The sequence below is a fragment of the Mustela nigripes genome, chromosome 5, assembly GCF_022355385.1.
Source record: "Mustela nigripes isolate SB6536 chromosome 5, MUSNIG.SB6536, whole genome shotgun sequence".
NCBI lineage: Eukaryota > Metazoa > Chordata > Mammalia > Carnivora > Mustelidae > Mustela > Mustela nigripes.
Genome location: NC_081561.1, coordinates 57,095,454 through 57,110,894, shown reverse-complemented (window position 1 = coordinate 57,110,894; position 15,441 = coordinate 57,095,454). Strand labels below are relative to the sequence as shown.

Sequence of the window (15,441 nt, the reverse complement as noted above, 5' to 3'; positions counted from 1 at the left end):
TATTGAAACTAGCTACCTTTTTTTTTTTTTGACTCTCTGCTGGTGAATGTCTAATCTAGTTCGTTGTCACTGCCACTGCCTTGCTTTGTGCTAAGGTACCAGCTGCTTTCTACATTGCTGCTTTTGAACTATCAGGACTAATGTCAGCACAGTGAACAAGGCCAATGACATTTTAAAATTATAATGAAAACAGCTTTGACCTCATGGTTGTTCTGAACGAGTCAGGATTCCTAAGCCTCTGTAGACTATAGTTTGAGAATTGTTGGTTTATGTCTCAATGTAAAAAATTTGTAAGCATTTTATTTGCATGTTTACATCTTGTCCATCTGAATTGGTGTGCCAATAGTATTAAATTTCTGTGGAGTACCTGCTCTGTGTCCAGTCAGTAAATTTTTCACATGGATTGTCCTTGGATCCTGACAACAACTCTGGCAAATTATACCCATGCTATAGATGAAAAAGGTAACACACAGAATTACACAACTGATTCAGAATCATACTACTAGCACTTTGGAATAGAAGTAGGGAATAGCACTGAAAAGTGTTTTGAGGCCAAATAGAAAATCCCAGCCCTTGAGCTCATCCTGTATTCCTGTAGGCAGAGGGGAGCCATTGACAGTTCTTCACAGGGGACTGGCATATACTAACCACCGTGGCTGAAATCCGATTGCACCCTCAGTAGAACACACACACATGCAAATTTGTGAGGTAAGAAAGGAAGTAAATGATAAGGATTCCTATGCAATCACTTACTGGGAATAAAGAATTGTTGAGAATTTCCTAAGCGGTATGTTTTTCCCACAGTTGTTTTTGTCATGGAATTGACCAAAATGTCGGACATGACAAAGCTCCACCAGGCTGTGGCTGCAGGGGACTACAATTTAGTGAGAAAGATTTTGAAAAAAGGTCTCTGTGACCCAAACTACAAGGATGTGGACTGGAATGACCGAACCCCCCTTCACTGGGCGGCAATCAAAGGTGAGTAGGCAATGCCTAGGTAGAGTCCATCCCTTTGGGTCCACCATTCATGGAGTTACCAGTCAGTAGTCTGTGTAGGTAGAGGAAAGAGCATCACTTGAGAGCTAAATGGAGCATATCAACCCTGGCCCCACCACTTACTGGTTGTAGCAACTTAAGCAACTTATTTAATATCTCTAGGCTTTAATTTATTCACCTACATAATGGGAGCAGTGATTACCTGGAAGTCTTAGGGTGATGATTCATTCAGTAAGATAATGGGTGCGCACCAGCTCATAGTTTGCTCTCAACTAATATTAGTGCTCTGCCCTCTTGACCTCCAACAGGGAAGGTAGGACAAGGACTCTGTCTTGTTCATTACTGTACCCCCATGCCTCACATGGCTCAGTTACAAAACTGGAGGAGGGTAGTGTGCAAAAGCTCAGCCATTGGGCTTGTCAAGGCCTTCAGCAATAAAACACCATCAAAGAACATTCAGGAAGACTGTGTTATAGTCAACTTTGCTTTTAAAAAACCTGTTTTGATTTCTGTATGAAGAATAGATTGGCAGGTAGCAAGACTGGCTTCAGAGAAATCAGTTGGGAGAATTTTGTAGAAATTTGAGCACAAAGTGAAGGTAGTTATACTAAAGAAGCTTTTAGTGAACATTTGCTGTGTGCTGGGCATCACGGTGTGTAGCCTTTGGCTGTGGTTTCACTTGGACTTCAAAAGAACTTGGGGAGGTGAGTCATAACACTTTTTACTTACAACTGAGGAAACCTGAGCCTCAGACCTCTGTTTCTTGTCTGGGATTCCACACTTAGCTAGTGGTACTTACTGGGAGATATGAGTCCACACCTGTTGGACCCCAAACTGTGTGTTTTTAATCTGCGCTAGCTATAAAGTAAGTGGGACTTAAAATATTTTTTATTGAGGTATAATTGATATGCAACATATCAGTTTCAGGTATACAGCATAATTAAATTTTTCTAGATATTATGAAATGACACCACAACTTCACTTTAAGTGAAGTTAAAATCCATCACCACATGTAGTTACAAAAAAAGTTGTAGTTTTTTTTTTTTTACAAAAACTTTCTTGTGATAACTTTTAAGATCTCTTAGCAGCTATCAAATATGCAAGACAGTATTACTAACTATAGTCACCCTGCTGTACATTATATCCCCAGGACTGACTTATTTTATAACTGATGTTTGTACCCTTTGACCCCTGTGCCCATTTCTTCAACCCCTCCCCCTCCCCCACCTCTTAGTTCACTGTACCTATGATCTTGGTGTCCCTTTGTTTTTTTAGATTCCACATATAAGTGAGACCATATAATATTTCTCTTTCTCTATCTGGCTTACTTCCTTTAGCCTAACACCCTCAAGTTCCATCCATATTGCTGCAAAATACTTGCTTTTGAATCACCCCTGAAACTGCCCAAAGTGGAGTGAGCCTTACCAGTGCCCACATGGGCTTGCGTAGGGTGATTCAGGGAAGCAAGATTCCTAGGAAGGGCCTGTGGGAATGGATGGGGAAAGGGAGTGCCCTGGAGGGAGTAGAGGGAATCTTTGCAGAGCCCAGGACTCTGGAAGGAGCAAGGTTCATGAGTTGAGGGTGGAGCACTGAGTCCCCAGTAAGAGAGGGAGAAAGAGGAGGGGATGATGCTAGGAGGCTGGAAGGGCCCAGAGCAAATGTCATTCCTTCTTTTACCCTATCTAGGCCATCTCTGGCCTCACTGGGGCAGAGACATTTTAATCTCAACCTCCTCCTCTTTCTTCTTGCTACATCTAAGGGCACATGGAGGTGATTCAGGTCCTTCTAGAATATGGAGCCAGGCCCTGCCTGGTAACCGATGTGGGCTGGACCGCAGCTCATTTTGCAGCTGAGTCAGGCCATGTGAACGTGCTCAAAGTTCTCCATGGACTGCATGCTCCCATCGATGCCCCCGACTTCTTTGGAGACACGCCAAAGAGGATTGCACAGATCTACGGGCAGACCGCCTGTGTGGCCTTTCTGGAGAAGTAAGTTTCATTTATTTCCTGTTAGAGAAATGACAGAGAAGCAGGAGCCCGGAGTCAAGGTCTTTGCCAACTCAGTGGTCTGTGGTCCATGAAAATGAAAAAAGCAAATTCAGCCCACTGTCATTTGAGTTGTTTTTTTAAAGATTTTTTTTTTTTTTTTTTTTTTTTTTTTACTTATTTGACAGAGAGAGATCACAAGTAAGCAGAGAGGCAGGCAGAGAGAGAGGAGGAAGCAGGCTCCCTGCCGAGCAGAGAGCCCAATGTGGGACTCCATCCCAGAACCCTGAGATCATGACCTGAGCCAAAGGCCCAACCCACTGAGCCACCCAGGTGCCCTGAGTTGTTTTTATTTTTTTTCCCTGAAATGACTGGTTTGGGTGGAAACTATATTGTTTTAGATGATGTGAAATCTACTATTTTTATATGATGCTAAGATTACAATTATCATGACACATATTTACAATAATTTTAACAATATATAACTTAAAGTTATTGTTTTAGCTTATACAAAAATTATCTCAGATAAGAGAGGTGGGACACAAGCTTGAAATGGGTCATGGTACAAGATTCATGGAGCCCCTTCCGATTTTTGAAAGGTATTCCAATTAGCTGTGTGACCTTGGGTGTTTTTAAGTCACCTTGCTGAGCCTCAGGTTTCTCATATCAAAAATGAAGCTGGTGAATTAGGCTCTGAGTGGTAAGGGCCCTTCTACCTTTGAAAACTTCTATTCATCTACGAATCTTCTACTCACACAGTCACCAAAGATCATGAATTTTCTAGCAGTTGTTAATTTTTTCTCTTACCCACTGCATTCAAATAGAATTAAATATCAATTATGTACTTGACAGGTACAGCATTGGGAGGGATGGAATTGGGGCATTTATAATCTGGTTGAGTTAATAAGTAATTCATATAAGAGGCAGTAAAGTAATTGAATGAGGGCAGCGTTGCTTGAAAACCAAAATAAGATCCATAGCAAATCTATCATTAGGGCAGCTCAGTGTGGGAAGGGGGAAATAACTGTATAATGCCTTTGTAAGAATTCACAAATGAAGTTATTTTCTGGAAGTTAAATTATCAAAAGAGTTGCTTATGATGAGATTAGATATCTGTAGGAGTAACCCAAGAGACCTTCTCTTAACAGTGATGTCTGTATTAAAAATTTTCAAAATCAGGAGTGCCTGGGTGGCTCAGTTGGTTAAGAGCCTGCCTTTGGCTCTGGTCATGATCCTGGGGTCCTGGATCAAGCCCCATGTCGGGCTCCCTACTCAGCGGGAAGCCTGCTTCTCCCTCTCGCTCTGCCAGCTGCTCCCCCTGCTTGTGCTCTGTTTCTCAAATAAACAAATAAAATCTTTAAAAACATATTCCAGATCATAATCAAGTTGATTTTGGGGGTAAAAGAAGGAGAACCTTGAGTCCTAACTTGAAGACTCTTCTCCCCAACCCGGCACCATCTTCTACATTCAGTGACCTCTATCCATTATGGACCTCAGCACCTACAACATTGTTTTCTGAACTTCTAAAAACTCTAACATATCACTCTGCAACCATAGCTCTCTTTCTTCATTTTGCCCGTTCCTGGATCATCACACAGGTATTCACTTGCAGACCTCTTCTCATTCACCTTCTTTCCCTCCCAATTGATCCCAGCATGAAGGTTTCACGATTTTCCATCTTTCTGCCAATTGGACACCATGATACACTACCTCTTCCCCTCTCTTTCCAGGATTCTTAAATTTTCAACCCTTCATCCTCCTGTACCATGTGGCCCAGAATTCCCAGCCTTGTCTCAGTCTCCGTCTTCTCCGTGCCTGTGCTTGGTCTGGGAAAGCAAAGCCCACAAATAATTTCTGAAGTTCTGAGATTTCTATCTTCAGCTGAGCTCTCGGAACAGTTAGATGATCTGTCTCCCTGTCCTGCTCCTTTGCTGACAGTTCACTTCCCCATCTCCCCAGCCTGTCCCTCAGAAAGTAGGCTTTCTACTGCATAGAGAGTATTGAAGTCAAGGGTTTATACATTTAAACCCCTTCCTACATGTTGTCCCTCCCTATGGACCCTGACCCAGACCTTTCTATCTCCTACAACGTCATCGTTCCTGTATTCTTTGTTGCATCTTTTATTCTCCTATATTTTTAGGTTTTTTTCTATTCCTTCCCCCTTAGTCCTCTGTGGCCTTTGAACATGTTCAAATAGATCTTATTGAACAAACACACAAATATTTAGAGGTCCTTCTACTGTCTGCTGTTTCTTTCTTCTTCCTGCATTTTTTTTTTTTTTAAGATTTATTTCTTTATTTGAGAGGGGAGGGGAAGGTGCAGAGGGAGGGGGAAAGAGAGTCTTAAGGAGGCTGCACGCTGAGCATGGGGGCCTACATGGGGCTGGATCTCTTCCTGCATTTCTGTGCTACTTAAATGTCAATCTATGTGATTAAATGTCAATCTATGTGGGTGTCTTCCTCACCCACCTTTGCATTTCTTTTCCGTGTCGTACTGAATCAGCGCTCATCCAGGGAGATCTCTGTTGCTAAATCAATGGCCTCTTCCCAACTCCCATCTTCCCTGCACTTATTTTGATATCTGGTTACTCTTCTCTTTTGGCATGTCTCTTTGAATAACTCTTTCTCTTCTCTGGTGCTGTTCTCTCCTATTTCTCCTTCCCCTGTCTCATCATTTCTTCTCATGATTTTCTTGAGCTCCTATTTTCGCATGCCTGAAAGAGGCTGAAATTCCTCAGGATCCTGTCCTTGGTTGTCCTCGGCTGACTCTTTCTGCAAAAATCCCAACCCCTCCCTGGTGATTAGTGGGTGGATGAGGGTGACACGTGATCTCAGCACAACTGAAGCGGAGGAGGAGTGGTTCTCCAAAGAGTGGGGGTTGTCAGTATGAGGAAAAGTGGGCAGGCAGAGCTGAGCAGACAAAAACAACAAAGGTCAGCCACATCACGCGTAAGTCATTTCTAGTGATCGTCATCTTCCAAGAGGAACTTCTTTTTCGACAGTTTACGGGGTTCAGAGAGAAACGATCCTGATTAAGGGGAAATTAATCTGGACCTTGAAAGACAGCTAAGATCTGACTAATGAAGGAGGGAGAAAGATTCTTGATTTGGAGTGAAGGCCTCAAGTTGGAAATAGGGTGTGTGGATGTGTGAGGACGTGCAGAGGTAGTGGGGGGACAGGGACCAGGAGGAATTTCCTAATGCCTCTTGTTGCAAGCAGGAGGGCTCCTGGGCGAGGGTGATGAAGAGAAAGGATATAAGAGAACTTCAGAAGAAGACTAGATAGTATTTGACCATTTTCCAAGTAAATCTCTCTTTCAACCAATATATATTTTTTAAAGATTTTATTTTATTTTTTTGACAGAGAGATCACAAGTAGGCAGAGAGACAAGCAGAGAGAAAGGAGGAAGCAGGCTCCCCGCCAAGCAGAGAGCCTGATGCGGGGCTCCATCCCAGGACCCTGGGATCACGACCTGAGCCGAAGGCAGAGGTCCTAACCCACTGAGCCACCCAGGTGCCCCTCAACCAATATTTTTGAGCCCTACCATGCAGATGGCTTTGAACCAGATGTTAAAAAGGATTTAGAGTTGAATCAGAGACAGAGCTGGACATTAAGTTCCTGAGAGATGAGATACTTGTTTACAGAAATAGCATGAATATAGGATAGAAAGTGGCAAAGGTGGAAAGAACAGGGTGGTCTCAATAAAGAGCGGTCACTTCTAGCTGTTGAGGGGATGCGGACTGAGGGGCAAACGGGTTTGCTCTCTTCTCATTGAACTGTGCTTTTTGCACTCTACTTCAGACCATACTTTCATATGTTTCCCCTTGTCCATGTGTATATGATGATTGATTCACCTATTTCCCTATTATCTATTCTATTGTTCCATATCTATCATCTGTCCATATAGATCATCTCTCAGTATTCTTTCCTCAAATCCATCTACACATACCATACACACGTGATTACAAGTCCTTTTCATTTCTTTTATATATGTTTCCATACTTTAAAATCTTACACGACAAACAGACATGGTTTTATAATCATGGGAAGAGAAAAGAAGGAAAGCTGCCTCCTGCTAAGATTCTGGAGGTTCCATACATGTGAATGCTTTAGAATTAGCAGCCCCTTCCTCAGGCTAAGTGCCTGTCCTTGATTCTATGAATGTCCCACTCAGGGGCTTGCCACTTTCCTTCATGTCACAGCCATGTCCTTAGTGTCTGAGGCATCCTATAGGTGCACTGGGAGATGTTGGAACTCAGCCTCCTTCCTTCTCTCCTGGACTGCTGACGTGGCCAGCCTGTGTGCAGAGGGTGGGAAGTGGGGCCCATGCTGCAGAGGAGACAGGCTCTCCTGGCCAGCTGGGAGCTGAGGGCCACTGCTTTCCCCCTCTCCAGGGCTGAGCCCGAGTGCCAGGACCACCGGCGCACCGCCAGGCAGAAGGGGCTGCCTCTGGACCAGCAGGACGAAGACTGGGATGCTAAGAAAAGGGAGCTGGAGCTGTCTCTCCCTTCCTCAAATCGAAACACTGATAAGAAAATGAATAAAACAATTCGAGCCCCCACCAGGCCTGGCCATATGAAGGAGAGATGGGCGTGAGAAGGACAGCATCCTCGGCGGCTCTAGCACGCAGGTTGGCTGCGGGGGACTGTCCCTGGACCGGAGTAGGAGTTGTGAGATCTGTACCATCATTATGTGATGTTACTTAGAGACCGTTACCCAGATGACTTCTTTTGGTAGCTCAGCACCTGCCATTGGATCTGAAGCCTTGCTGGGTGTTCTCTGCTGGAGCAGCTGCCTCCCTGCTGAGGCGCACTGTCCCCAGGAATTGCCAGGAATAGCCAAGCATTTGCTGCTTGTACGTGGTCACCAGTCATTTGTACTGTCAGCATCCTCTGGCCCCGCTGTGTTGTTATAGAATTTCAGGAGGCAATGAAAGCACTCACCCTAAGGGAACTTGATTGTTGAGATGAAAAACAAACAAAAAAGTAGTAATAAAATCTCAGAAATTTCCTACCTACTCAGTACAGTTAATCGGTGACAAATATGATTTGTTGCCCCATAAACGAAGCAAAGAGGTGAACAAAGGTAGCTCCCAGCTTCCAACTATGGCTTTCCTGCGTGGGGCGGAGGGCCGCAATCCCAGAGCGGTCATTTCTACCAATGACCACTTCCCCATAGGAGTAGAGATCCGGGCGATAGGCCAGCTTGGTGAGCGAGAACTGGGAGCACGGGCGAGGATTCGTTCCCTCCCACGTAACAAGCGAGGGGTAGCACGAGAACTAGGATGTGTGATTCCGTCTTTACTGTCTGGTGTGCGTGTTAGGAAATCTCAGTACAGATCAGGTTATTTCCAGTTAAAATGTCACATCCAACCTGAGATGTGCTCTCCATGTGAAGTACGTATCAGATTTTGAATACTTAGAACAAAAAAGGTAAAGTGGTTCATTAACAATATTATTGATTATGGGTTGAAATGATCATATTTTGGATAAAATATGTCACTGGCAGGAATTTTGCTCTCTTTCTCTCCACTTTTTAAAATACGTGGCTGCTAGAGTGTTTAAAATTACGTGGCTGGCTTGCCTTATTTTTGTTTTGTTTTGTTCTGTTCTGTTCCATTTGGGGAGGTGGTTGTTTGGGCTATCAGATAGTCCTGCAGTAGAAACCAGAAAATATTTAGAGCCTCCACCAGACAGCTGGCCTGATAGACTCCAATTAATAGTTTTTCTACTTAAATCAATGTCTTTGGGCACCTCACATCCTCATTACACTTTCCTCAATTAATGCTTATGTTAATACAGGCCATGCTTGGTTTGGATTCTCTGAAATGAATAAATGCTTGAACCTCAGGTAGAAAAGTCGTACAGCTACGGAGGATACCTTTTCTAGTGTTTGTATCCATCCTGAGCATCAATCCCCTTTCTCTATGCTTAGCAAGTCCCAGAGGTGGTTCCTGCTTGCTGTGCTCCTGTTGGTCCTCAACCGGGGTACGAACTTTGGAAGACACCTGACTCAAGCTGGACCACTCAGATTCTTCTCCTGGGAGCCAGCTGGTTCTGGCATCTGAGACTAGGCTCTGGGTACGGGGGGGGGGGGGGGGGCTCTGCCTGTGTCCTGACCTGCCCCGCACTGCCCTTGACAGCTGTGCAGAGTCCATCCTCTCTCCGAGTTCACACTTCCCTTCCTGCGAGTTGCAGCTCATGCAGAGGCTTGCAGTTGGAGAAGGGGTGGGGGTGGGGTGGAAAAAGACCCAGGCTGCAACACAGAGCACCCCCAAGTTGAAGAAAGGCTTGTTGTTTCCCCCTTCATCCTGAGACCCCATCTTCGCAGGGGTCTACCCCCACCAATGAGCCCCTCCCTCACTGGCCCTCATTCTCCTCACTAAGCCCCCTCCATCTCAGAGCACTCAGTCACGTCCATGAGTCCTCTCTCCACAATCTCCCCTCCACCCTCAGCCCTAGCGACATCCTCAGAAAGGCATAGACAGAGCCTATGACTTAGCCGAGCTGGGGGTGGAGAAGTGGGAGCGGGATTGGGTTCTGCACTTCTCCTCTTACCGGGGACCTCCTGGGCTCCCTACCTCCCTGTGTAGCCTCAGGAGCAGAAGGGTCTCTCTCCATTCCCACCTCTGCCCTCATCACTGCTTCTGGTTCCTGAGCTACTCACAGGGGGTCTTCCTCTGGAACAATAGGTCCGCCTAAGTGCCAGCTACTATGCACTGGGCTGAAAAAACAGCAGGGAAATCTCGCCCAAAGATCGGACATGGGGGATGGCAGTTTTGCTTGGTGTGGTCAAGCACCCATTTTGGAGGAACATTGATGACCAGAGCTTGTGGGCCAGGAGCTGAGAAGGGAGGAACTGAGCCTGCCCCCCAGGCCTGGCCCCTCAGCCTTGGTAGGCTCCTTGGAGGAGAATTAATAGAAGCAGGAGCAGTATATACAGGTGGGTGTTTTAACAGCCAGGACTCCCACAATGAAACTGGCTGCTCTGGAGGTGTCCAAATGGAGATGGGTGAGCACACTTTGGAGATACACAAGACTACCCACAGGAGTAGGCTGGACTCGGGAATTTCTGAGGCCTCCCTCAAATTTCACATCCCCACCTGGATAATTAAAAAGTTTTATTAAAAAAGGAAAAAATGTTAAGGATTCTTCTCTTGGTAACTTGAAAAGGAATCATGAGAGGATAGGCCAGTAGCATATAACCTCAGAAGCACGGAGTGGCTCATTCTACACGGGGCTGAGGAAGTGTCCGAAGGTGCTCCACAGAGAGAGAAGACTGAGGTAAAAGATGGCAGGTCTGGGAGGGAGGGGTGGGGGGAGGTGGGGACACGCACGCACATGCACAGCTTTCTAGTTTCCAGTTCTGGTTCTATACTCAGGAAATCTGTGAAATACTACTTTCATAATAGTATTTCCTCTTTTGCTTACAGCATATTGAATTGATTTCTCCCAGCAGTCTTTTCTAATAAGTACTGTATTTTATGATCATGGGCTTATGAGTCAAGTGGGCTTGGGTTTATATCCTCCTCCATGAAATAGGCAAAATGATCCTTCCTTCCTGGGATTACAGTGGGGATGAGATGAGATGTGTGGACTAACATTGCCCTTGGCCCTCTGTAAAAGGTCCAGGTGATGGTTATGTTGTTACTATAGGAATAGGCTCAGTTTTCTCCTAAGAATCCTGAAGGGGGCCAGACATAATATCCTGTATGGGTCCCATGAGCCTCTCCATCGTCCAGTCCATAAATATGCTGTGTCTAGTTTCATGGTGTGGATCGTAATCTGTCTTCCATTGGCGGGACAACCCTGCACCAAGCTGTTAAGTGTTCTCAGGATCCTTTACTGGGGTCATACCCCCTGGCCTCCCGCTGTCCTTGCTAAGTCCTCCTTTCATTGTTTGTCTCATGGAGGCATTGGGAAGAGAAAGAGATTATGTATAGTAAATGAGATCAACAGGAAGAGAACACTGTGAAGGAATTGTTGCAATGCGGATTCTGTGATAAGCATGTTTTACATGTAATCTTCACGACTCACCTGGGAGGCAGGTCTTTCTATCCTCCAGTGACGTCACAAACTGCAGTTCTGAGAGGTGACATGATTCGTGCTAGGCTACCAGGCTAACGGTCTTCTAGCCCTGAAAGCCTGCCTGGATTAGAACGAGTCCCAAACCTTTGGACTGTGGGATCATGGTCAGGTTGCTCATCGGCCCTAGATTCCTCACATGTAAACTGAATTTTAGCTGAGTTCTCAACAATTCTGAGATTTTGAGACAGAAGACACACACTTCTTCAACATCCCCCACTTTACGTTTTTTTTTTTTTTTAAGATTTATTTATTTATTTCAGGGGGACGGGCAGAGGGAGAGAGAGAATGTCAAGCAGACTCCCCGCCAAGCACAGAGACCCACATGTGGCTTGATTCCACTACCCTGAGATCATGAACTGAGCTGAAACCAAGAGTCTGACATTCAACTGACTGAGCCACCCAGGCATCCCTCAATATTCTCCATTTTAAATAACCCCTTAGCAATGCTTACTCTCTTCTATTCTCTGTGTTATCAGAACCATGACCTGCTGAGATGCTTGCTGAAGGCAAAGGAAATGCAGAATGGGTAGTGTAAGTAGGTAGTAACCAATACCAGCTGTGAGCCCGAGATCGGTTATTGAGACAAGGACTGGGATTGTCACGTGTCTTCCTTCTTAGTTTGTTATGAACATGTTTGTTGAGTATGTGTGTGCATGTGCGTGCATGCACACGTGTATGTGATGCAAAATGCTACAGCCACTTGGGAAAATATTTTGTCAATTTCTTATATAGTTAAATATACACCAGCAACTGCACTCCTAGGTATGCACCCAAGTAGAATAAAACTTATGTTCATATAAAATCTGTGTGTTATCTGTAGCTGTTCTATTCCAAATTGCCAGAAATTATGGGAATGATCTAAATGTCCTTCAGGGGTGCGTGGGTAAACAAACTCGGTCCATCAGTACCATGAAATGTGTATTAGTAATAAAAGGGAACAGACTGATGCACACAACGACATGCACGAGTCCCAAATCCGTTATGCTAAATGGAAGAAGGCCAGACTCAAAGGCCCGTTTTTGTTTTTTTTTTTTTTTTTTAAGATTTTATTTATTTATTTATTTGACAGAGAAAGAGAGATCACAAGTAGGTAGAAAGGCAGGCGGGGCGGGGGGGGGGGGGAAGCAGGCTCCCCACTGAGCAGAGAGTTCCATGCAATGTGGGCTCAATCCCAGATCCCTGAGATCATGACCTGAGCTGAAGGCAGAGGCTTAACCCTCGGAGCCACCTAGGTGCCCTCAAAGGCCTGTTTAAATAATTTATGGGACAATTCAGAGAAGACACAGGTAGAACAAAAAACAAAGTGATTGCCAGGGACTGGAGATAGAAGGGAAGACTGTCGTCTTTGAAGAGGCATAGGTCAGTTTTTAGGGTGATGCAACTGTTTCATGTTTTGATAGTTCTAGTTGTGTGATTATAGGATACCCTAAAACGTATAAACATTGCTGTATGTAAATTATGCCTTGCTTTTTTTTTGTGGGAGGAAGGAATTAATGTTTACTTAACTCATACACTGAGATAAAGCCTTGCAAAATACCAGGAGGTCCATGAACGTGGGGGGGTGGTAGGGCAGGAAGGGAATATACCTCAGAAATTCTTAGAGAAATTCTTTGGAAATACTAAGAGTTCAATGAATTCCTTAACTGGCTGTGCATCAGAATCATCTTTGGAATTTATAAAAAATACATGGATTTTGCTTTAGAGACTCTAATTCAGTAAGTCATGGTTAGGTCCCAGAAACTTCTAGTTCTTCAATAGTCACTAAATTATTGTGAATCTAGGTTTAGAACTCCTGAGACAGAATTGCTAATGTCCTTTCCAAACTAAGCATTCCTGTGACTGCATAGAATTTCAGATGTGTGTAAACTTTGCCGGGAGAGGAAAAAGCCATCTTTACTTTTACTAATACTAACTGATACTTAGCATTTCCTTCAACTGTGAGTTTGGGTGACAAAATTCAAATATTAGCAGTTTCTATGACTTTCCTGCACAGACATCTCATATATTTTCACTCAATATTAACATTATCTTATAAATCATGGAATTTCAAATTACAAAATATCTCAATGACATTTCAGGTATCTTAAAATAACATTAACACTTGTGATTAGTTGGAAATTATGGTAACTTTTGGAATTATCCCTATGTCTAGCCATTTAATACAATAATATATATATTATATCATAAACTACTATTCTAAATTTTGATAAATGCATTTAAATAAAATTAGTTTCCTTTATTACCTTCTGCATTTTATTTTCTTCATTTAAAAATACTTTTTCTAGAAGAGGTCCAGTGCTTCACCAGATGGCCATAGGGGCTCATGGCACAAAACACTTCCGCACTTCGATGGTAAGTCTTCCTGATTTGATTTATGATGGTTCCCATAACTGCAGACACACCCGTATTTAAATGAAAGCAAAGGGGAAGACTAGCCTAAAATAGAAAGAGTGACTGAATCTTGGGTCATCTCAGGTATTTCTGGTGAACAACACCCTTCTGCTCAGTCAGATTGGTAAAGGGAATTTGTTTACTTGTTCGAGCCAAGTTGATGGGTTAAGGGTTATAAGCCTGGTTCTTGAGAGGTACTGAGCCAGGGATCCATCCCATATCACACGAGCGTCCATACTCACACATATGCACCTGATGGAACTTCTTGCCCTATTTCAAGAATACGAAAACAAAACAAAGAAATAAATAAAATGCAGTCAAGGTTGTAAACTGAGTTCAGAGGCACAGATCTGTAAAAGCAGTAGATATTATGGAATACACACACGTACCCCCCCCCCCACACACACACGTGTAAACACATGCACAAAATCAAACTGTAAATATTAAACTTTAGGGAAGAAGGGTCACATCATTTAGATGTTCTCTTTTAAGTTAACCGTATTTAAAGTTCTGGTCATCACAGGGGTGCCTGGGTGGCTCAGTCAGTTGAGCGTCTGCCTTTGGCTCAGGTCACCATCCCAGGGACCTAGGATTGAGTCCCATGTCAGATTTCCTGCTCAGTGGGGAGATTGTTTCTCCCTCTGCCTCTGTTCCTGCCCCTGCTCGCATGTGCAGGAGCTCTCTCTCTCTGAGACAAATAAATAAAATCTTAAAAAAAAAATGTTCTGGTCATAGCAGAGTAAATAAGCCCTGAGGTGTTTTTTGTTGTTGTTGATCCTGTTTCATTTGGCTATAAAAGATGTTAATTTCCTTCGGAAAAAACATCCCCAGTGGAAATTAACAAAGATTGGTTGAAGGGAAGGCATAACACCTATGTTTGCAAAAGTACCATGTAAGAGGACATGAGAACGTAAGGCTAAAAGCCTAGGCTTTAGCCTGAGAGAGCTGGACCAGTGCTTCCCAGTGAAGCAACGCTGAGCTGGCGGCTTCCCTTCCTGAGCCCGATTGTCCATTCATAGGGCAGGATCCTGCCTGCCACGCTGGCTCCTGAAATGACTGAATGGTATGGGACCAGGGAGAAAAGAGTGAGAAAATTTGATGGGAGAAGGCTTTCTCAAAATTAATCAAAACCAAAGGATTCCATAGAAAGTAAGATCGATCCATGGAGGAAGAGAGGGAGAGAGGGCTAGGTGTCTTAATGTGCAGCAAAGGAAGCCGTGCGAGCTCATAGGAAACGAGTAGAAGAGTGTTTACTGTAAAATTCTTTCAATTTTTTCATGTGCTTAAAAGTTTTCTAAATACAGGGTTGGGGGTGAAAATCTAGAGGCTTTTCTAGAGCCTTTGGAAAAGACGGTGGTGTCCCTGAGCCCAGGAAATGAGGGAAAGTGGCCTCAACATTCTGTTCTGTAGTTGGGACTCAGGACCTGGTATAGAGAAGACATGTTTGGGCAAGCCCAAGTAATTCTGTCTCTAAGCACTTTGAACTTGGGCAATTCGGCTAGCTTGCCTCATCGTCCTTTTCATTGTCTACAAATAGTGAAAATTATGCCTGTTTCTGATGACTGCATGCAAATGTACCTGGCATCTCTGATTAGGCAAATGATTAGGAAATCAGAATTAGTACTATTCTTATTATTATTCTTATTATCAGAGTAAAAAAAAAAAAACAAACCCTGAAAAATTCATTTAACAGATGCACAAGCAGATGCTCAGAAGGGAAAACTGATTTCCCCCAATTCACAAGCTGATTAATCATAGAACCAGAATCTGAATTCAGATCTTCTGTGCTCCAGCCCAGGAATCTGTCTCTCGAATCACTCTTTCTCCTGAGATTTGTTTCTTCCATCTTATAAAATGACATGAACCAACTCCATGGCAATCAGGTGTCATCAAAAATTCCTATGCGAAAGAGCAAATGCCCTGTAAGAGACAACCCAAGCCTGGAGGGTGGGGGTGGTGTTCCCCCCAGTAGGAGACAACCCA

At 44.0% G+C, this 15,441-nt stretch overlaps 1 protein-coding gene across 1 annotated transcript; it reads left to right on the top strand.

The window, feature by feature from the left end:
- The first annotated feature begins 810 nt into the window (after window positions 1-810).
- ANKRD66 (ankyrin repeat domain 66) lies at window positions 811-8,271 on the top strand. Its single transcript, XM_059399065.1, has 3 exons — window positions 811-978; window positions 2,756-2,984; window positions 7,375-8,271. Exons 1-3 carry the CDS (start codon window positions 816-818, stop codon window positions 7,574-7,576), a joined length of 594 nt encoding a protein of 197 aa, XP_059255048.1. The 5' UTR covers window positions 811-815; the 3' UTR covers window positions 7,577-8,271.
- The last annotated feature ends 7,170 nt before the right edge of the window (window positions 8,272-15,441 follow it).

Bases quoted from the DNA above. Each gene is read 5' to 3' on its own strand.
- ANKRD66 (XM_059399065.1), top strand. From the start codon at position 816: ATGGAATTGACCAAAATGTCGGACATGACAAAGCTCCACCAGGCTGTG. The intron at 979-2,755 runs GTGAGTAGGCAA...GCTACATCTAAG, and splicing joins TCACTGGGCGGCAATCAAAG to GGCACATGGAGGTGATTCAG. The intron at 2,985-7,374 runs GTAAGTTTCATT...CCCCCTCTCCAG, and splicing joins TGTGTGGCCTTTCTGGAGAA to GGCTGAGCCCGAGTGCCAGG.